The following is a 23,490-nucleotide window of genomic DNA, read 5'->3' on the forward strand; positions in this document are numbered from 1 at the left end:
GCACTTAAGTCAGCAGAAATGTCTTCCACTCAGCAAAATGACTTGGGCTCCGTCCAGAACTGCCACTGGCCCTTTTATCGACAATGTCAATCCTGACAGGACTGAGCATGTTGTTCATCAGGATACAAGGATCAACTGACAGAGGCCTTAACTGTGTGAAGGAAAAAAGGAAGTGTGTTATGATTTTTTCAAATACTTATGAATTATCTAATATATTGTGTTTTGCTTAATATCTAATAAAATAAATAATTTCTTCTGTATGTACTTGAACAATTTAATGAGACAAGCTGTTTTGTTGGATTTGTTTATGTTGGTTTGGTTGTTGTGTTTATGTATTGTGGTGGACAGGAAGAATAGCTAATGCTTATGCTGGTGCTAATGGGGATCCTAAGAAAGACACAGGACAATCATTATAATAATGATAATAATTTATTTATTCAGGTAGAAGAAAAGTCTTTGGCAGTGAAGAACACAGGAACTGAGGGTGAATGTTAGAAAATGAAGTGCTGCGTCAACGATCGTCCCGACAGCGAAACAGCTCTTTGTGATATCAACCGAGGAGCATGAACTGGTTGCACAAACACGAAATCATGGCAGAGCAGAGTGACGTTGTACAAACTGTGAGCCATAATCTGAACATGTGTAACTGTTATGTGAACAGCTGATGAAGTGTTGGTGATGTGGAGCTGGAAATAAGGAGTGTGACCATGAGACAAATGGATGGTTTCTACTGCATGAAGAGGCTTCTGTGAGTATAATGAGCTGAAGAGTCCCTAATAATAATTTCCAAATGCATCACAGTAAAAATTAGCACTGGCTGAAACATGACACTTTATGAATTCAACAACATTTCAAATCCTCCATGTCTCCAATCTGGCTCTCTATTCTGGCCTGAAGTGTGTTATAAAAACATATAAAAAATACAAGAAAATAGTAATTCATTTTGTGAAGAGGGACAAAACCACTCATTGTTCTGTATTCACATCCCATCGGCCTCTCGGACCAACTGACGAGTGCAACTCTGGAGTTCATATAATGAAGGGCAGAGAGGTACGAGTATGCATCACTTTGAGACAATGTGCACGGTGCTTTCCATTTCAGTGCCACACTTCCTTCATTTCCTCTCCTGTACACCTGTTCTTCTTTTTACAAACAAGCACGAGTGAGTACAGCAGCACAAATTGCATCTCTACGCCCTGAAGACAGGGCCGGTAAGGCCATTTCAACATTTGTGGAGGACTTGTTAAAACCAAGTGCTGGAACCAATCAGAACGAGCGCAAAAAACACAGCATTCTTCACACAGCTCACAATATGAGAGGGGCTGAATTCACTGTGCACACTGTGCACAGGGCAGACATGGTGGGGTAAATAATGACATCACAGCTCCTGTCAATCAGTTCATCAATATCATTCAGATCACTGTCAGAGGTCCATTCAGTCATCAATAAAGGCAACAGGACTGGAAACTCAGTCCATCTCTCCTTCTCTTCCACCTGCTCTTTCTGTTTTCATCACTCTTCTATAACCAGAAAAGTTATTTCTTAGCTACACACGCGTCACAGGACAAGAAGAAGAACATTTCAATATCAGAATACTGTTGGAGGTCAGGAGCTTGGCTGCTCCCACATGTGCAAAAACCTGTCGTTGTAAAGAACAAAGGCCACTAGGGGTCGTTGTATCACTCGGTCACAGGCATCACTAGTAAAATAAGCATTGTCCCACTGGCACAGCAGTCACGCTACACATCCAAGGTCTGTTTTTAGGCAGGGCAAAGGGATGGCACTGTCCAGGAGGAGTCAAATAAGAGTCAAGGTGAAGTTCCTTCAAAAGTCTTCCAGCTCATCAATCTGTTGCTTCTTGGAAATCCTGCAGAGCTTCCACAAGTTCGTTTTTTTCCACAGAGCCTCCCAAAACCCAACCTCTAATATCTGCTTCATGCCCTATGTATTGACCTGGGTTAGTGGTGTAAGAGCCATCTGCCGGGTCACAACAGTCCGGTCACAGCGTGACTTTGCTGAGTCGAAGCGAGAGGCTCGAGCGGTGCTGGGTTCGCGGGAGCGTGGAGCTGCACCGGCTTCGCAGCTGGACCGGCCGACTCGCTGAGCCCCGCACCCGCAGCAGGAAGTCGAAGTTAGCAGAGGTGTTCATGGCGTAAAAGACATTGGCGTTGTCTGGGATCACCAGCTCTGTGAGACAAAAACAGAGGACAAAGGTCAGTCATAAGAGCGAGTATAATGCTATCAGTCAGAAATCAATTGGTGGCCGATTAAGTTTATATTACATCTACCTACTAACTCCATAAACGTTGGTCTGTCTGTCTGTGTAACTGTTCACCTATCGACTTCACACTTGGTGTGTGTTTTGTAAATTGCCTGGAGAAGAGCATCTTTGAATTTGGTGCGAGGGCAGTAATCAAACCCTGGGTCAAAAATCACTGCCTATAAATAAATCACTATACTGTCTATGAAAGATGTAATTTGAGTAACAAGGCTTCACACAGATTTTAAAAGGGACCTCTCATTGATCACCCAAGATTTTTAAGGAACCTCAGAAGATCCATTAGGAGGAAAAATAAAAGGCAATTTGACAATAGACCAGTGTTTTACCTCTCTCCTCAGAGATGACTTGTACCAGCTCATATCCTTCATCCGGCTCCGCCTCCAGGTTGTGCTTCGCCATCGCTCTGGAAATGACGGCTCGAGTCTTGTCTTGATTGGTCAACTATTTTAAGGATGGAAAGAAAATTAAGTCATACAGGGTTTAATAAAAACAGTGTTACACAATCAACACAAACACTAATTTACTCACCAGAATGCTTTTGTAGAGATTCCCATTGCCATGCTCCAGACTGACTCGTATGATGCACGCGTCCTGGGCCTGGGTGTTATACGTTGGGGTTTGGCTCGGGGAACCAGGGGACAGGGGTGTGAGGGAGAGGGAGCGTCGGTGGGTGCAGGCGGGCCCTGGCAGGGAGGGAGAGGCTGGGGTCACGGGGACACTGGCTGTAGACGAGCTGGTGTCCATGGAGTGGAGTGAATTACATGAGGAGGATTCTGATAGCTGAGGAGACGAGAGAGAAGTCACATACAGAGAGATGGAAACATAAGTCATAAATCATTTTGACAAACAGAAAACACTGAACCTCTGATGTGCAGCTATTTGGGGCACCAGTAAACAAAATGTCACTGAAACAAAACTGGAAGATAAATACTAAATACATATTTTACTCAGGGACAGCAACATAAAAACCTTTCTTTATCTTATCCCTCACTACTGACATTTATTTCTTACAACTAGACCAATCAGTAGAGTGCATACCTCCACCAAGGCTATACAGCCCCCTTATGAAGCACATTTAAATTCACTCCATCCACATTTATTTGGATCTGCACCAAATGACTCAAACTCCATAAATATCAGTCCCCTGAACATGCCCTGTTTAGTTTCATTATGATCCATGAATTATTCTTCAGACCACATCCTTCCACCAAGTTTAATGATTATTTGTCCAGTAGTTTTTGAATAGAATCAATATGTTGGATCAATCATTATTAGAGCATTATCTTTCCAGAACGTGGATTATTAAGCTGACCATCCCCTAAAACAAAAAGCAGAACTACAGATAAATGTGTCAAAAATGTTAGAAGTGTCATTTAAGTCACAATACTATGTTATAAATATATAAACCATATTATAATGAAATAATAATAAAACATATTCAGTATATAATGTTATGTTTCCTGTGTTGAGCAAGTTTGATGGTTATGTAAATGACTCTGTTAATATATTTTATTAAGGTTTTAAACTCAACATGATCTTAAATCTTCTTTCTTTTGAATCTATCAGATCCAGTCAGGGATCATTAATCAACAGATAAAGATTGTAAATGAACCAGCATTTATTCTACAGCCTACTTTTGATTAGGATCAAATGATTTATATGAAGACAGAACATTAATAATCAATGATTAATGATATATGTCGTCACCCACCTTGTTTTGCTGGGAGTCGGAGGTGTGATTCGTTGGGGTGAGACCTTCACTGTCTGACGGGCTGCTGGAGTCACTGGAGGACACACTGACGGAGTCCATGCTCTCCCCTGAGCTGCCAGTGGGGGGCGATCGTGGCATCTCTCTGATCGGAGAGCTGGCTGTGTTATTGTCTGTTCCAAGAAACAGCCTGAGAAGAAGAGGGAGACAGTTATCAGACAATACAAATAAATAGGTCACAGAGATGCAGCGCATGAATATAAGAGTGTGACACGTTTGAGCCGAGGAAAAGTATCTTCGACTCAATATGATCCCTTCACAGTAGAATTAACATTTTTGCTCTGATGTACTCACAGGCTGAGTCTCTTCACCATGCTTTTTCGAGGTTTGGGTAAAGTCGGACTGCTATCGCCAAAACCCTCGATCTCACAGGACAGAGAGTAGCTGCAAGAAAGAACACGAATATCACATCGGAAACATTATGAACTATTATCCAATCATGTGCTCAGTGGCTTTAGGGATAGTGTAATCTCAGAAAGGTATAATGAAAGAGAAAGTCAAAGGAGAGAAAAAGGAAAGAGGGCGAAAAAGAAAGAGGTCACCGAGTAAAGACAACAAGTAGATCAGTGGGGAGTGAAGACGTGACATAAGAACAGCAGGGTGAGGCGAGGAGAACGTGGAGAAAGAAGCCTCTATTGTGCGTTTCTCAACAATGGATCCAACAGACCATGACCTCACACTCTTATGTGCTTGTTATCTAATGGGTAATGGTGCAATCAAGAGAGAAAGTGCTCTGTACCTCTCCTCCTCGCTGAGCTGGGGGTGGCTCTTAAACCAGCGAAGGAAGGTGGGCTCTGCAGTCAGACAGTAGCTGTTACAGGCCGACTGAAGCAGCTTGATCTGAGCGATCACCTCAAACTCCTGCAGAGACAGAGAGAAAACCACCCACGTTAGATCGAGTCTGCAGAGCGCATCTTGTGATAATTGTCATACGTATAACCCTGTGAGGAGGAGGGGGGGCTGCAGCTGCACTTACCCTGCGTCTCTTCTCGAAGTTGATCAGACCACCCTGCGGACACAAAGAGCACGCTGTCAGACCCTGAACATCACATACCAGCGGCCGCTTAGACAAACAGCATTAGGTGGGCAACTCCAAAAATGGGCCGACAAAATTCCTCACACACACTCACGGAAACTTGGACCCCAGTTTTCTGACGGCGGTTACACAGGCAGACTTTAGATCTGCAGAGCTGTGTAAACTCTCACCCACACATGCTCTCAAGTACCGAAAGAAGCGCACAAGTGCTAACAGGCACGCACACAGTCAGCAGGTGTTAGGGGACTCGTTTTTCTTACCTCCGCTAGGTCCGGCAGGGCGGTGTCCAACATGGTAAGGTCGGTAAGAAAAGTCCCCAAGTATGGTATTGTTCCTTGCATTGCTCCCTGTGAGGAAATAGTTATTTGATTACTTTAACAACCGAGTAAATTCACTGCGATGCCACAATAAAGTCAGAGATTTGTTTATACTGCGAGAGGGCGAGCCAAGTTCGTAAAAGACAACACGGGCTTAATGCAAGTACAGCACAAAGTGGCTTCATCATACTGGAGAGGCTTGAACTCACTTTGCAGTACATTGCTTTGGAGGAATGTGTTGTTTAAAATGACAAAGCTCTGAAAAGACATCCATTTGTCTGGCACTGGTTGTTAAAGCTCTTTTGTCTCACCATCTCTCTCTGCAGCTGGAGTCTCTTGTGGGTGCGTTTCTGGTGCTCCTTGGCGCAGCTCTCCAGACTGGCAAACTTTGAAGTGCCTTCCTGTGGGGCAAACAGAGAAATAGCTTCAGTGCTTGAGATTCTAGCAAGTGAATGAGCAAATGTTTCCAGGAGTTTCACAGATCAAAACCCAGGAACACCTACTGAGTTTAAAACTGTGACTTTTTTCTACAACTGCTTTTTTTTAGACAGGAACTCCAGAAAACGTGGACATTTCCCAGAGTTTTCCTTTCAGATATGAAGAATGCAGCAGGAGATTGTCCATGTCCGACACATTCACAACAACAGGAAAATGTCAGGAACATTTAGGCAATGGGTGGAGCCTGGGAAGAGCATGCATGACATAACATATACATTTTGCTGTGGAGAAAATATGTTTTTGTTCGCTAAAACTCTTGAACATCATTATCTATCCAAGTTGACATCTTTGAGATATTTTAATTCTTTTTGTTGTTTTTATTCCAGTTTTGCATCCGTCATGTTAGAAACATCATCAACAAAGTGAGAACTCACCCTCATGAGTAGCTCTCTGCTGGTCAGGTAGTTGTTGTGGTCGGAGAAAATGTCCGACAGCTCCTCAAATGTCTGCATGCTGTCTCTGCATCGAACAAAGTCTCAGGTTAGGTTAGGATTGCGTGCGCAGCAGCTAAAATACATAAACACTGAGGAGATCCTGTTGAATTCTGCCAAAAACCTGATTCTTCTACCCAAACCCGCTGAGATTATCTGCATAGTTGAGAAATTGGGGGCTTACTTGTGCACACAGGCCCATGCTCTTTTCAGCCTGTACAGAGGATTGGACTGCAGTGCCGACACAATGGCTCGCAGAGATGAGAAGTTTTTGCGTATTCGACATTCCTGTAACAGAAGATCAGCTGAAGTCAGTCAGGAATCCACTGTTATGTCTGAAGATTTGAATTTGTGTGTTTCTTCCCACCTGAGCGATGTCTATCCAGCGCTGGATGACCCGCGCTCTAACATGCGGCCTGATCTGTTTGTGTTTGAGCACCGTGCTGACCACGCAGGCCGCCACGGCGTTGAACTGGGTGATGGTGGCTCGGACGGTGGGGGCACTGTGCTTGTTGTGTTTCTTATCCCTCTGAGACCAGATGGAGCCCAGGCAGTGGTGGGGCACAACCTTTTTAAACAGCAGCTGGAGCAGGAAAAACACGCTGATGTTAGTGTGACAACACTGTAACAACATTGCAGGGATGTAACCTGCGATGTAACACACACACACACGCACGCACGCACACACACACACACACACAAACACACACACACACACACACACACACACACACACATACACACACACACAGCCTCCCCTCCTCTGTTTCCAGCCCATTTCCCTCCACTCACTGCGTCCATATAGGTCAGCTGCTCCGCCACCAGGTCTGCATCAAACGACAGGAAGTCCTCATGGACCTCGATCTCCACTTCCTCCTCTTCCCCCAGGCAGAAAGAACTGTTGCCATGGAAACCAGCTAAAAGCAGGTAAACAGGGTTGATTTGGAATTCGCTACCTGGGATGAAACATTAAAGCCTACTGTGGAGAATTAAAAAAAAAAGAGATGATTCGTTCGTTACCATCAGTGTCGTCCATGGCGGCCTGACTCTGCAGCTGCTCCAGCAGACCCTCCGCCCGTCTCAGAGCCTCAGAGCCAGGCAGGGCCTTGTGCAGATAGTCCATCAGCCTGTGCAGACAGGGGTAATCGGGAGGTTCCTGGAAGTCGTCAGGACACTGGTCCAGCCAGGCATGCAGGATGGAGGCCAAGGCACTGTGGAGACAGCAGAGAAACGTTTAGTGTTTAGAGAGCAGGCAATAGCAGGAGAACAGCTGATATATGAATTTAACAGAGATTTTCATAAAGAAATGTATCTCACTTCCTGATGGCTCCTCTGGTTTCAGATCCTCGACATCTGTCTGCGTCTTGTTCATTTTCCTCCATGCATCCGTATCTGCAGCAGAGAATGAGGAGAACGCATGTTTGAAACCAGAACAATGTAAAGTCAATACATTATTTGTGGCTTTTTAAAACACCTCACTCCAGCCTACCTGTCTAGCAGGAGCCGCAGCACAGTCTGTGTGCTGGTGAAGGCCCTGTATGTGGACAGGAAGATGGAGGTGTAGGTGAGGTCGTTGTCTCCAAATGCCGTCAGTAGCGTCTCCACCAGTCGCTCCAGCGTTCCGGCTCGGATGCTGCGGATTTTGCAGGTTTCCAGCTGACTCACCGTGTGGCCGGGAGGCAGACGATCCCCTTCCGCCTGAACACAGATAGTTTTACACAGTTAAATAAAGGTTTTATAGTGACTGCCAACACAAATCTTTTTTTTTTGGCTTTGGGTCGGGGAGGAACCCATTATGGTTTTGAGCCAATTTGGATCAGATTTGTTTTTCACTTACAGAGCATTTCTTGACATTTTCACAGATTTCCCCAGATCTTGATGAAACATTTAGGTAACTGATATATATAACTGTGTGAAATTTGGTGCAGCTCGATTGAATTTAGGGGGACTGTGGGCAGAGGTATGGACTCTTCTAAGAGACAACCTATTTCATCAATTCATTCTTGTGATTTGTGTGATAATAGGAGTGAGACCATTTAATAGAGGACCAAACACTGAGTGGGTGAATATAGAGCAGAAGCAGTGAGGACAATAGTGACCTATATTTAATTCTCTTTTGTCCAGATGTGTCCGACTATTATTCTTTCTTGTTTACAAGGAAATACACTGAGCTGAGCTACAAAACAAGCAGAGAGGGAGTAGAGGAAGAGGTGGCAACGACACAGTAAGAGAGAAAGAGAAAGAGACCTTGGTAAAGTTAGCTCACTACAACAGGAAACGCTCCAATCTGCTTTTAATCACAGCGGGCCCCTCCTCCACAGTCCCTCCAGACAGAGAGGAGGACAGCAGCAGAGCCAAGTTCTCCCAACAAAACCCCACTGATAACAGCTCAGCACACAGCACGAACATGATTATTTATCTCTGCGAGGTGGCCCGCTGTACACTCACACAGAGGGGGAATATACAAAACATTAAAATCCACAGATTCTGCAACCGAATCCGCTAATTACTACGCACACTGTAAACAATACACAGGGCATAGGCCTGTAATCCCACTGATTGTAATTGCTGTTATTCGCTGACAATTGACTGTGTGGAGTAAATACGCTGATGGGATTGCTGCTGCTGCTGCAGTAGAAAGTAGCCATGTTGTTTTAATTAGCTCGAGTACAGTTGGCAGCTCCTGTCGCTGTCAATACATCAATACAGTCTTAAAGCCCCCGAGCTAGTTCTTCTCTCATGTGCCAGTACCCAACCTCACATGTCGAGCGCTAAGAGACAAACTAACTTTTTTTTAATCCTCGAGACAAAGCAAAACCTCACATATCCGACTTTCTGTTAACTCCTGCATTCTTGTAGTTGTTGCTGAGAAAACTCACAAGAGAAAACTGGGGATAATACCTCTAATTGGCCCTTCAGTGTAGTATAATAATATACTGCGTAACATCTTATTATGCTGATATAAACAGCACAGAGGAGGAAACAGTAATGCCTCATATGCGCTGAAAGAAAATGCACAACTCAAGGAAAAGCCTTTAATACCCCCGCTTTTTTTGTCATAGCAGCATTTCAAAAAACACCGCCATACAAAGGAGCGAGCAGTTTCAATGTTGGCAGCCGGAAAAGTCAGGAAATCACATGCTTTGGCTAAACAGCCCAGGTCTGGTGAAACTGTAGATTTTCAGCGTGCAGCTAAAAAGGTGTAGTCTAAACTGAGAGATTTACAGCTCAGATGTTAGAACAACAACAGTCCCCGTGGAGAACAGTGCTGAGAGACGGCCCTCGGTTGAAAGACGCAGTCTGTTTAAAACAATAGAGATTAGGGTTTTTTTCTGTTATTAAACTCTGCAGGATGCACACAACTCATTGGGTTTTTTTCATAACCCATCTGCACATAATAATTTCCACATTAGAGACGGTTCCACTAGAAATAAACCTGTGGGGTTTGCATTTTAGAACACAACGGGTTGAGAAAGTGGGTTAAGGTTATGTGTAATCTGTTTAACTGGAGCTCCATCAACTGTGTCATAGTGTGAGACGTCAGACCGGCCTGTACTCACCCCCAGCCATCTTGCTCCCTTGTTTGCCGCCTGCTGAATCTGAACCCTCTTCAGTGTCACATTGTAGATGGCTCCTTCCTCAACTTCCTCCCCCCAGTCCTGTACCGAGCTCTGCGAGGAGAGAGGGGAAAAAGATATTAGGACACCTCCAGAGGAGAGGAATAAAAACATACAGAAAGAACTCCTGCTCTCTGCAGAGCTATAACAGCACGTGTCATTTTGATAGGAATTTGCCCTTTTGGAAACCTAATTGAGGAAAGCAGATGGAGAAATGAGAAAACACAACCACAGCACTCACACAAACTAGTTGAAGGACTTAGATGCAGTAAAACATCAAGAATGACCGACTCCCCAACCCCCACCAATGCTGCTCGCCAGGCCTCCCTCCCTCCTTCCCTCCCCATCTTTACTCCCTCTGTTATTCCCTATCCATCTCTTTCACTGTGTCTCTCTGGAGCTCAAGTGAGAGCTGACTGAAAAAACTTGAGATAAGAGCCAGAATGGATGAAAGGTGCTGAAATTTGCGTCGCTTTTTCTCTGTCGAAACGTCTCCGTCTGTTGTTTCAGCCTAATTACACAAGCAAAGAGAGTTTGATTACAAATCTGCGTCTCCAGAGCTCAACCACGCGAAGACCAACTTGTAAGACTAAATGGATTTGAGCTCAAGTCGCAGCCGGGGACCAATATGCAGTGAGTCTGTCTCTGGTTGTAAATCACTGACAAACAACAGAGTGCACAAACAAACACAGAGGGAGCAGAGAGAAATCAAATTACAAAACTCAAGCTCTGGGAGAGAGCTAGAGCAAACAGAGGCTCAGATCTGCTGAGACATCAACAGACGCAGACAAAAACAGAGGCAGGGAGACAGCGAAGGAGAGGGACTGGCCAAACAGAAACACCACGCGTGCAGTATTATGGCCAAGTCCTCACACACATGCACTCAGGCAGCATCAGCCAAGATCACTCTCACTTGTCCACACTTTCATTTACACAGCCTCAATGGCAAAGTCCGAAGCTCCTGCACAAACAGAAGGCGATGCCAGAAAAGAGGTCAAAGGTCAAAGTCACCGTTAACAGGCTGAATGGACCGTCCTGGAGGCCTGGTGGCACTCAGCCATGACTGGACCGTGTTTGGGTTTGAACAGAAACATGTGGTGCAGAATTGAAAAGAAAGTCCTCAGACAAAAAACACAAAGATATAAAGAAGAGGAGGAGTAAAAGATGGGGGTTTTAACTGGATTTGATAGATGAAATCAGACGGCATGTCTGTGTCTTTGCAGGTCAAACGCTGCATTTGTCTGAAACATGTGTGTCCCAGCATCCTGTCAGCAACATGTAGTCTCTCTATCTGCTGCTGGATAGATGGATGGCTGGCGCAGAGACAGATAAATACATCAGTGCATGAGTCATGCAGTCCACACACTCCCAAAACAATAGCGGGAGGTCTCGGTGCTGGCCGGGCCCACACTGCTGAGTTCACAGTCTGGACACACACACACACACTGCCTGCCACAGAGATGTTTTTCAGAGCAGAGTTTAAAAAGGAGAAGCTGTGCTCACTCTGTGCACCAATGCTTGCTCAGATTTCAGCTTGGAAACCAAAACAGTCTGTCACATATTTCCATTCACCAGAATACGGGCCTATCAGAAACAATAGGGAGCAGTTACAGAGTCCATCAGATGAAGCTGTGTGAGGTGTAAACAGGGGAGGACATGTTTACTCTGTATCCTCCCACAGAAGATGCTCCAAAATAAGTGCACAGTGACACCACTTGGAGGCCACAGAGGCACAGAGTACCCTACCTCAGCTCATGTATTAGAGCTAATCTGCCTATCAGCCCATCAGATGTGTGTGAAACAATACTCCTGAGATAACAACAGCAGTGTAGTTGAGTCTTTAAAGCGCGGATCTGTTGGCTTTTGTGCTTTACCCGGCTGGACGCAGCTGGAAGCCGCGGAGAGAGACAGTGATGGCCCCGGGGCTCGTCAATTGTTCCCTCTCCATTTCACTGCAGGCCCCCAGACAAAAGTTTTCATATCCACCATCAGGGAGGGGGAACTTCAGATCGAGCTCATACACTGGTGCAGCAGAGGAGAGTGTGTTTGTTTTTTATTCGTTTCCTTCTTTTACGCACGTTTCCAAAACTTTACGCACCAACTTTACAATGAAACCACGATTCAAATCTGGTTTAAATGATTAACACTCAATGTTCAACTGTTCCCCGCTTTCCCCTCCTCCCCCTCTGCTCTCCCCCTTTATCCGCTACTTTCCCAAGCCTACAAACACCCCCTCCTCCTCTCCCCCCCAACCCCAACCCCTCTTTAACCTCCCCCTCTCCCCCCCGCTCCTCAAAACCACAAACTCAACAACAGAGCGCACAGGATGGAAAACCAGGAGAATGTCTGTCCTCTCTTTTTTGTTAGTTTTTTTCCTTCTTTACCATTTTAGTTTTCCAGGCGAACTTCATGGTGAGCGTTTCTCTCATGATCCGAAGACAGCATCAGAGCTCGGGGGGTAATCCGACAAGAAGAAGACGTGTTCCCCTTTTAAAGATCTGTGTCCTCCTGCTCCCCAACACACACTCTCTCTCACACACACTCCTCTTAGGTCCGCTCCTCTCTGACTGTCACTCTCTCCTCTTCTACTGCATATCCTAACCAAACCCCTCCTCCTCCTCCTCCTCCTCCTCTCCCTCACAACAATCCCGTTTAAACTCCTCCTCTTTCTTTGCGACTCTCGTCAGACTGACAACAACGTGCGCGCTCTGACGCTGGGGCTGTGAGTTGTTTGCGCAACACGACAGATCCATCACGTACAATTCATCTCGAGCAAATTACTTTCTCAACTTTATGATAGTTTGTAATGTTTATTATGAGACAAAAGTTATATTAGAACAATGTGTTTATTTTTTAGTTATTTATTAATTGACCTGTTACTTTTACTTATTTAGTGATTTAATAGTCTAATTTTACTTGATCTATGGAACAAGTACATGTACTATGTTGAAACGGAGCATGAAAATGATCGTTTTATATAACTTTACTGCATACTTTATCATTTACTATTTGCTACAATATGTTATTTTACTTTAATTAAATGTTTAGTTTTCATTTTCAAATTATGCCTCTCTTTTTTTGTCATGTCTGTCTAAAACCAATAATAATAACTCTCAGTACCAAGGTCCATTAGTCCACTTATATTCAAGCTGCACCATATTGCAAACAATAATAAATATCAGTTCCCTTAATATTTCAGGTTTTTTTTCATCGAGATCCATGAATTATTCCCTGGGAAGATGGTAAAGGTATTAAGCAATGTCAGAGCCACACCAACATTGTATGGGTTCTTCTCTGACCCATACGTCATCCTTCCACCAAGTGTCATGTTAATCTGTTCAGTTGTTTTTGTGTAATCTTGCTCACAAACACACAAATCAACCAACAGCCTGGGGTGAAAACCTCTGGGCAGATATTTATTGTTTAGTGATTTGAGTTTTTTTTCTTTTAATGTAGGTTCTCATTTTGTATCATGTCTGAATCAAAAACGATTCTTCAACTATCTGAGTTCCACAAATTAGTCAGAATCTTGAAATAGATTCAGTACTAAATCTCTTTGTTTCCCCAGATCCCCAGACACCCCCTTCATTTGACTGTCAAATGTAGTTTTGCTGTGATTATATCGCCATCACTTACCCTGAGAGGGTGAAGTGACGTGCTGGGGGACCTATAGCTGTCCTGTGTGTGAAGCAGCTGCGGCCACACAGTCCCCGCGTGGGACAATACAAGGAAGGCTGTGGATGCCGTCACTAGTACTGTGCATTGTCAAAGAAGGGAGAGGAGAATGAGGCGAGTGTGTGAGAATGGACAACACTGTTCCACTGTGAATGTGCCTGCACATATACTCAGACTGCCCACTCGTGTGAATAAAGGGGAAGATATGAATCAAACACTCACTTTGTGAGGGGTCTTTTTGTACAGAGCTAGATCATAAACATAAATCAATTGTGAACAAGCAGTGGTTCATACATTTACATTTCCAGTCAGTCAGATGATCAATGTCAGGAGGAGACAATAAGAACTTTATGATAACCACGGTTTTCTGGATCAGTGGGAGACCTGCTGCTGTCCACTGTTCATGTTTGTCCGGTGTGTGTGTGTGTGTGTGTGTGTGATATGCCCACCCACTCTTCTTGCTCCCATAACACCAACACGTAACTCCAACGTCACACAGCATCACCGAATGTCACTCACACACACACACATACTGATGCACCCACAAACACGTACAAAAAGGCACCAAACGGCACCATTACCCCCTCCTCATCTTTGCTGAGAGTGCACCAAAGGGCCAGGGAAGCCTTCTCTCCGTCAGCGATCAAACTGTATGTTTTATCAGTTCTCCCTCTTTCTGACTGTTCATCATGCTGTATATCTGGACGGGCTCCAGTTCCCAGGCCAAGCTGCCCCGGTGTCCACCAGGGTCTCTGGAGCTCTGGGAAGCCCAGAGGGGCAGTGGGAAGGTTGTGGCCCCGGACGACCCCCAGCTCTGCCCCAGGGGGATTGGTCTCACAGTGGGAGTGATGTCATATCGCAGGGAAAACAAGAGGTCTGACTAATGTGACAGCTGCTGCCCCATCTGATGGACGAGCAGATGAGGGCACACTTTCAACTTGAGATCATCATTTGGTGAGGAAGTATTCAGACTAAAATGTGAAAACACTCACAAAATGTTCTTTAAATATCAAAAGCATTGTCCGATTCATACATACATTATCTTAAGGAACCACTAAGGTCAAGACTGTACAAAATTATAGAAACACCCATCAGTTCCTGTTAATTAACTTCGAGGTCACAGAAGAGTGAAAAGAAAAGTGGGTGACCAAGCATGAGGCTATAATTGTCCAAAAGGATCAGATGCACGCTAGTGTCACCGGTAAAAACACGGCACTGGAAGACAGCAACCTGGAGCTCATCTCCATGCTGCAAGCCATCCAGACCAAGATCCTCCAGATCAAGACTGAGTGGGAGACGAAAGTATCAAAAGTGCTTTTTGTACTGTTCCAATAAAAATCACACAGTTTATGGTACTGTGTTTCAAAACGTATTGGTCAATCGATAAATCCATTTTTTATATACTCCATATTCACTATCATAATTTGCCTCATAGGGTGTATATCATGAAAAACTGTTTAATATTGAATCGAATCAATAATAACTGAAGCTGATCTGAGTTGTTTTCATGATTTAGTCCAACAGTCCATCCATTTCTATGAACCTGATATATTCGTAAGTAACACGTACATTTCTTACACTTAAAAAAGGAAGCTGATGAACCAACTCTAAAAATTACTCAAAATCGGCACCTTCATGTGTCTGTTTGAAAGACACATGACGTTCCTCCTCACAATACAGGACAATCCTGGCTCCAAGTTTTCCTTCCATTTGGAAGACGAATGACGCAATTACATTTGGGAAAGCCCTGAATGAGGATAACTTTTTTTTGTTTGTGATGGGTTTCTGCCATTACTGGACTTCCTAAACCAGCTCCTAATTCTCTCTGTTCCACAAAGTCTGAACAGGGAGCTGCAGCACATGCACAAAGGGGACAAAAACAGGAGGAGCACTACTCGCTCTGTTATTGCACCAGTGTGGGGAAAAAACGCACATTCCAGGAAATCTCCCACTTCCTGCCTCTGGTCTCCTGACTCCAGCGAGGCTGCTGTCCTCATACCTGACTGGCTGCAGAACCTCTCTGGCCCGGAGCATGCTCATAAAAGCAGACCAATAAGAAAGTGGAGGAGAGGAGGAATAAGGAGATTCCTTATAGAAGCAGATAAAGCTGGAGAAACACTGCAGATCACCATGGTGAAAAAAATAAAATGTGGAAAACAAATGAGAGGGTCCAGGGTCGCATGTTTACTGTCTCAATGATTAAGATAAGAAGGCTGTGTAGTCAAGAAAACGAATAAGACACCATTGAGATTAACTTGAAAGGACATTATCTCTGCTGCGAGTGTGTGAGGAGGAGACGGAGACAGACAGGAAAGAGTTCACGGCACAGTCAGAGACTGAGAGGATCCAAACTGGCAAAGCATGAGGTAACAGGGCCATCCTGTGCTGGCTTCCACAGAAAGACTGACTTCATATTTCAGAGCAGAAAAGAGACACACTCCTTTTTCCTCCCTGCTCGAGACACATACGCAGAGCAGAGGAGACTCATCATTTCAGGCAGCAGGAGGAGTATCAGCTGTGACTGCTGCAAACATCTCCAGTGGAAAGTCGTTGCGTAAAATCAAATAAGACGCCACTATATCAGAACAAAATGTGTCGGTACTTGCACACTCTGTCTCTTTACAAATGTTTTAAGTTCATGTTTGTGTCTATGTGTGTGTTCTTGTACTTTACTTCTTTCACTTCTCTGTGAGGACCTTACACATTTTCTGATCACCCGTCACTTCACTTTTATTGAACTATTTGATTAAGGCTTCAGGTTGGTGCAAGAGAAAGCTTTATGTCAATGAGTGACCTCACAAAAATAGAGGTGTGTGTGAGTGTGTTTGGGGGGGGGGTACTTCACACTTGGCATTTCACCGTATGTTGTTTTTGTGTGGTTGAGCAGCGGTTTTGTATTTCCACAGCATACTGCCCAGTAGAGGGCAGAGTTCATGAACCACTGGGGGGTTGTCCAGTCAGCAGAGATTTTAACCAGACCAGGCCACAGCAACAAAAACCCCAAGAGGGTTGGATTTATGTTGCAGGGTCAGGATGATCAGCTATAACTCAATAAACCATGAGACACTTTAAACAAGTGGAATAGGTTCGTTTAAGAGCAATGGAGCGTTGGCAGTGCACTCCAGTGGTAAAAACGATAAAAACATAGAGGGATGAGGACGCGTCAGGTCGTCTCTCATGAGACACACAGCTGCATTTTCTTCTCTTTTCTCTCTTTCTGCTTCTGCCTCTTCATCGCTTAACTGAACCCTTTGTTCAACACATTAAAAGCTCTGTCCGCCTCGCTCTCCCTCTGCTCTTATGTCATGTCCCTGCTCCTCACATCTATTGTCCTGGCTGTTGTCGAGCTCTCCCTCTCTCTGTGTGTGGATGGGTGACATCATTGGTTTCCAGTAAAGTCCAGAGCTGCAGACATGAGACCCCTCCTCCTCCTCCTCCTCCTCCGCACTTCACATCAAAACTAAAAGCAACACACATTTCAAGGAAAAGCCTGGTTCAGGTCAAGTGCTTTAAGTTTCATTAGTATCAAATCTACCGAATCATGTTTAGACTGCAGGGAATTGTAAGGTCTCAACATCAGCCTCAATATGGGTTCAGCTGGTCTGTTGCTCTTAATCGAGGATAATCCACTGAAGGTGTTTTCAGGTGCTTTTGGACAAGTTACGTTAAATCAGACAAGCACCAGCACAGACAACACACACAGAGCCCCTCCCCTCTCATGGGGCCCCCGTACCCTGACCCCCCTCTAGATCTAAGCCTCGCTAAGCCTTGAATGACTCGGTCTGGACTGGCTCGGTGTGTCTGTCTGACCCCTCCCCAGCTAATGAGAGCAGGACCATCTGTTGCCCAACAAATGCAATCGGCCCTGACGTTGTCTCTATAGTGTACGCAACAACAACAACTGGTAACACACTGGTCACAGTGAACTCTCCGTTCATCAGAATGTGTGGAGTCACACTTACTTTAACCGTTGTGTTATTTCCACCTATACTTTCTGAAATGGTTTGTTCTGACTGTGTGAGACACTTTCTTATTTCATTTCTGCTGCTCGCGTTTGACATTTCGCACTCGTCTGCAGTTATGTTAGTGTCAAAGTGAAGCATGTGCATTGTAGGAAATGAAACTGCGTGAATGATGCAAACTGCAACACACACGTCAGAGCTTCTCCGAGATAAAAAGAGGCAGTAGCACAAAACAAGGGTTAATGGCGCAGTTGTTGCCATAACACCGACCAAAATATAAGAATATATTATCACTGCTAGAACAATGTGTTCATGTGTGGGAATGTGCACATTCACACTGTGTATCTAGATCCTATCAGAGCAGGGATGGAAATGATATCATCAAGAACCTCTTGAAGCGTCATCTACTCTCCCAACACCTCTTATTCAACCCTAAAGCTTAACCTGACTTTACTTGCACTTTTATCTTATTGAACAGCTCTAGTATTTACTTTACCACATTATTTAATGTCTAACTTAAATACTGGACATCACTCGTGTTCTGAAGTTAGTGCTTCGCTTTGTTTATCAGAGTTTTTGACCCCATCAGAGTTATTATAGTTAGTTATCGGCTGACTCCAAGATTGTATGAGTGCTGACCACTCTTAGAAATAACTACACACTGGCAGAACCTAGCTTTATACACACACACACACACACACGCTAATACACACAGCTCAATGCCTGCTTGATCCTAGTCATGCATCCTGGCTAATGCTGCATCCCCTGCCTGAGCGGGAAAAGGAACAGAGAATTTAAGTTGTGTGTGTGTGTGTGTGTGTGGTACACACACACACACACACACACGACCACAAAGCTGCCAAACCTCCTAAATCAAAACCAATCTACCTCAAAGATCTGCTGCTGCACATGTTGCCTCCTGCCATACCATCCCCTAAACACACACACAGACACACGCACACACACACATGAGGCCACCACAAAGTACACACCCATTTCCATATGGTGTGATGAGTTTCTGCTCCAGTTCAGCAAGCTGCTCCTGTGTTGTTGTCACTCTGGGATGGATGATGTGGTGACAGGGACAATGGACACAGTATTGACTTTTCACACCAGTCCTATTATGTGACCTAATTAGGCCCAAGATCACAATATGGACCTCTAGAGAGCTGCAGGCGACCAGACAACTTGACACGCTGGGGTCCCCCAAATGTTTAAACACAATCTTAAGTGGTCGGCAAAATGAAAGCACGACAGAGACCTGGATTTTTAGAGAAAAGAGAAGTCTGGAACCTCGTGATTTGTGCAATTTTGGTCAAAAGCATGGACAGATGTACATTACTGTTTCTCCAGCTGTGAGTTGTATTGTCAGTGTTCACTTGGTGAATCCAAATAACCTTTATTCTTTCCATTTCTTCTTGGTTTTCCAGATGTAAACTAGCTGCTTGTAAAATGTATCAAGATGTGATGGAGCATTACTGAGACCCATTCAGGTTTATATGAAGTCAGAAAAACAAACAGGTTAAAAGCAGCAGAACTTGTCTTAGCCGGATGAATGAATCACAAACTGTCGAAATCGTTGTCAAGTCATCAAAACACATGACAATTAGAAAAGCTGAGGACTGGAAACACAGAGACGTCACAGAGCATCGACCAGAAACGTGCACTTTTCTGCTCAAAAAGACAAGAAAGAGGAAGGAGGAGTGCAAACTCAGCTTTCTCACTTTTTTCAATGGAAAACACGCCATCATCGAAATTCTCTGCACCCCCCCCCCCCCCCCCCCCGCCCCCCCCCCCCCCCCCCCCCCGCCCCCGCCCCCCCTCCTTTGTCCCTGTTTTCCCTGTATAAAGTCACTTCTGCATTTTCAGAGAATTAGGTTATTGAACTGCCCTGCTGGTTATTGTGAGCCAGCGGGTGTGAGGGAGTGGTGAATATTCCCTTCAGTGGAGTTTAAATTGATCGACCTGCAGCTTAATTAGATTATCAAATGCTGCAGACTTCAAAATGCAGTTAGAGCAGTAAAATGTTCTGTGATAACTTTCTGAGAGAGAGAGAGAGAGAGAGAGAGAGAGAGTGTGTGTGTGTGTGTGTGTGTGTGTGTGTGTGCGTGCAGTTGTTGACACTCTCACTTCCGTGCAGCTGAGGTAAAACCCGGTTATGTCCTCTGTCATTCCTTCTTGTGACACATCCTCCTTCGCCCTGAATAATATTCAGGCCCAACAGCCAATTCAATCAAGTTGTGCCAGATTGCACACACTTAGAAAATATCAGTCCCCTAAACCTAAACATGCCTGTTTTTTTTTGTTTTTTTTATCAGGGTCCATTAATTACGCTGTGAAAATGTCAAAAACTGCCCTTTTGCAATGTTAAAGAAAGAGATAAAAAAAATCCTGGATCCACACTACAACATTACTGAGCCATTCCACCAAGTTCTGTGGTAATTCATCTCATAGTTTTGTTCAAACCAACCAACAAACAGACATAGCTTGAAACGAGGCTGTTTCGAGTCAAATTTGAATGCTGGGGCTTCCAAAAGTGTTTTGTGGACTCAAACACTTCACCCCCCCCTTCATCGGCAGTGGTGAGTAGATAATGAGTGAACTTTCATTTTTCAGTAAGCTACCCCTTTGAAGTTCGTTCTTTGTGAAGTATTAGGTATTATCATCAGTGTTAGCTGCTTTCTGTCTCTGTCACTTTGATCGTTCATGTGGGAGGCCTCGTTGTGGACTGCTGATAATGAATGACACCTCAGCACTCCTCCCTCGTCCCTGACCTGAACTGTGGACCTGACACCTGTCTATAACTGTGTGGCACAGTGATTACAGAGAGGTAATGACTCCAGTCGCAGCCTTTATGGCCGACATGGTTTCATAACCTCATGCTGAGTGGAGCAGGAACACATGAAAGCAGTAAAGGCAAAGTCTTCGAACTTAGACAATGACCTAAGGAGAAGATCGTGAAATTGTTGCCTTTAATCACAAGAAGGATGCAGTTTGTGTGAAGTCATGTGGTAAAATAATGGTTTCTGCTGCAAATAGCAGGACATAAGTAGTTAATGAAGTTTAATGATGATGCCACTGGTGGTTTTCTTTGTACTTACATAACTTTATGGAAAGCACTTGCCCCTCCATAAAAACACCCTTATTGCTCCATGTCCCATGTGAGAGGACAATCACAAACTCGATACTGTACAAAGCCGCAAAAGGAATTGAACTTGTGGCATGCAACGTTGATGAATGTATGATGTGAGTTTGCAGGCTAACCTCCACTCTTCTTACCCCCTCAAAACAATTGGAGGAAATGGTGCAGCGAGAGGGGAGGACACGTTAGCCAGGATGTCAGATAGGCAGCGAAGAGGACGACTTCCCAACAAAACATACATTGAGGCACCACAGTGTGACTGTCATGTGGCGGATACTTATAACCATCACATTAATCGTTCCTTAAAGAGTTCAGTGCAGTGTGCATTTTTAACCTGCCTGTTTAGAATGGGCTGTTTTCTTGTCTTGAGCTTCTTCAATATCATTCCTTGTCATTAGTGAAACAGTTCTACAATATGCTGTCACCTTTTATTGTTTGTGCGCTGGACATCGTGTTCAAAGCTTTTTAAAAAAACAGTCCATGGTGCAGAGTGAAGTTTGAAAACTTTGTGTTCTTCCTGGTTTATCTGCAATGAAGATTTTATAGCCAACATATTTCAAGATGTGTAACTGAATTAGCTTTTTTACTGTTTACTGTTGGCATGATCTTCAAGTTTTTAGATATTGAAAACAATAATAAAAAGAATCTTTGGCACTCTTATTTTTAACATTGTATCCATTCAATTACTTTGGACTCGGCTGAAGGATTATTGTGTAACTCTAATCTAAAAATGTTTTTTACACTTTTTAAAGATGAGAGTTATAACATTGACTTTATTATCCTTTCACGTCCATAAATGCAGAATGGCAAACAATACCACTAATCTTTTAAGATCTCTACGTGAATTTAAAGAAAATATCAACTCTACAGTTTGTAGACATGAAAAAAGCAACACAACTTTCCAAATGTAAAATTTACTTTTCAATCAGTCTCTTTTTCCCCTTTTTTCTTTTCTTTTCTCTCCTTTATATTTATCTTATGGCCTAGATCATTTTATTTCTTGACATAATGTGTACGTGCTGTTTATCAAACTAATATTTATTTATCTAAGTGTCAGTTTATTTAACTGTACTGTCCCATTAGCTGCTTATTTTCTGTTTCAAGTACATACCTGCAATTACATTTATAGATAAAGTTGTGACAAAATAATAAGCAAGGCGTGTTCTGTAAAGTGGCGCTTATTGTATGCATGTGTGCTTTTTACATGCACTTACTGTATCTAAGTCATCAATTTGTATTTTCTGACCAGTCAGCAACACACACACAATCATTCACTTTCATAGTGACCAATAAGCGGTAGTTGCAGTGAATCAGAATCACTGCCTTTCACAAGAGGTCAGCTGTCGTCTGTGCCTCCAAAGGTTACTGTCTCGTTTGCATAATTGTTCTATGAGTTGTCAACTTATTGCATACATTTTCACTGAGCAGGGGTCAAACAGAGGAGCTGATCTCTGAGATCAGCAAATTGAAAAGTTGTACTTGATTTTTCATTCGGTTTTACAATGACCGTCTTGCACTGTAGATTATCAGTTATATGAAAACGCTGTTTGATGACCATGTGACCAGCAGCCTAGCTGTGGACAACTTATTTTCACTAATGCACACACACACACACACACACACACACATATGCATAAACAGTTCTTTTTCTGTCGCTCTGTTCTGCTTTCTCAAAATCACCACACATCCATTAAACAGACCTTGGAGGAGACAAAAACATACCCTCACTTTATATATTTCCTCAGTGATTCTTTTGCTATCTTTATCTTCCAAACACTTCACTTCCCATCCTTGAATCTATCAAAACCCTTGACACCAAATATCCCTGCAGCTCCTCACTCCAAACAACAGCAGGCACAGGAAGGCCGTTCATGTGAAGGCCAACATCTGCCAAATTGTTTAACAAGCCTGAAACTACCTGTGCTTCCCAGAAATAAAGTTTAAAAAAACAAGACTCCAAAAACAAAACAGACTCAGATTTTCTGCTGTGCACAGCGTGCACTGTACTGACCCAGTGTCGTGGGCTGCTCTCTGGGTAGCGAGGCTGGTACCTCTGCAGGGCGACACCTCCTTCCCCCTCCAGCAGCAAGGTGCAATCCAGGTCGGGACAGTGGTGGTGGGGACTCGCGGGCCAAGGCATAAGGGTGGCCACTGGGTAGTGGGAGATCATGCTGACCACCTGGATCAGCGGCAGGGGTGACAGGGAGGACAGGGCATACTCCAGCTTGGACAGCAGGGTGGATGGAGACGTCTTCAGTGGAATACGTGGAGCTCTTGAGGCTTCTCTCTTCTCCTCCAGGTCAGATGTTTTGGTCGCCTCCTCCTCTCTTCTCAGTCTGGTTCAGACTAATGATAACTCTCCTCTCAAGTTGTCTTTTCCCTTCCTGTTCCTCTCCTCTCACCATATACAGTTTCAGCCTTTCCCTCTTCTGTTTTCTCCCTCTCGGCGCGCGTGGAACTCAGCTTGCCAACAGCTCTCAACCACATGAGTGATTAAAGTCTATTGTCTCTGTCTTTCTCTGTCTCCCTCCCTCCCTCTCTCCCTCACCCCCTGCATTCATCCCAGCCAGAGAGGGAGGAGCTGCAACTCGGTGGCCCGACCCCTTTTTAAAAAAGCTGCCCTCTGACTTAAGAGAGTTTGACGGTGGAAGAATGTGAAGAGAAGGGAAAGAAAGACAGGAAAGCCGTGATAGAGAAGAGGATGCTGTAGAAGAAGTTCTAAGAACTACAAACAATGGGGGGGGGATATTTTCCATGAAGGGT

At 44.2% G+C, this 23,490-nt stretch overlaps 1 protein-coding gene across 2 annotated transcripts; it reads right to left on the minus strand.

Annotated features, from left to right (window-relative positions):
* Positions 1 to 410: 410 nt before the first annotated feature.
* Positions 411 to 23,259, minus strand: rgl1 (ral guanine nucleotide dissociation stimulator-like 1). Of its 2 annotated transcripts, none has more exons than XM_020081309.2 (18): positions 22,739 to 23,259; positions 9,892 to 10,002; positions 7,821 to 8,029; positions 7,649 to 7,723; positions 7,352 to 7,542; positions 7,124 to 7,248; positions 6,699 to 6,914; positions 6,516 to 6,619; positions 6,275 to 6,359; positions 5,714 to 5,803; positions 5,346 to 5,432; positions 5,026 to 5,058; positions 4,789 to 4,910; positions 4,344 to 4,433; positions 3,993 to 4,179; positions 2,810 to 3,061; positions 2,608 to 2,722; positions 411 to 2,187 (listed from the first exon to the last, which is right to left on the minus strand). In XM_020081309.2, exons 1-18 carry the CDS (start codon positions 22,895 to 22,897, stop codon positions 2,000 to 2,002), a joined length of 2,439 nt encoding a protein of 812 aa, XP_019936868.2. In that variant the 5' UTR covers positions 22,898 to 23,259; the 3' UTR covers positions 411 to 1,999. The 2 variants fall into 2 exon arrangements, with proteins under 2 accessions (XP_019936868.2, XP_019936869.2); XM_020081310.2 differs by lacking the exon at positions 22,739 to 23,259 and adding an exon at positions 12,333 to 12,526.
* Positions 23,260 to 23,490: the final 231 nt, after the last annotated feature.

This window comes from Paralichthys olivaceus, chromosome 3 (genome assembly GCF_024713975.1).
Source record: "Paralichthys olivaceus isolate ysfri-2021 chromosome 3, ASM2471397v2, whole genome shotgun sequence".
NCBI classification, from domain to species: domain Eukaryota; kingdom Metazoa; phylum Chordata; class Actinopteri; order Pleuronectiformes; family Paralichthyidae; genus Paralichthys; species Paralichthys olivaceus.

Coding starts and splice junctions, on each gene's coding strand:
- rgl1 (XM_020081309.2), bottom strand. CDS start 22,897: ATGATCTCCCACTACCCAGTGGCCACCCTTATGCCTTGGCCCGCGAGT. Junction 7,249..7,351: donor CGCCATGGACGACACTGATG/GTAACGAACGAA, acceptor ACCTGCTTTTAG/CTGGTTTCCATGGCAACAGT. Junction 4,434..4,788: donor CAGCTCAGCGAGGAGGAGAG/GTACAGAGCACT, acceptor TCTTTCTTGCAG/CTACTCTCTGTCCTGTGAGA.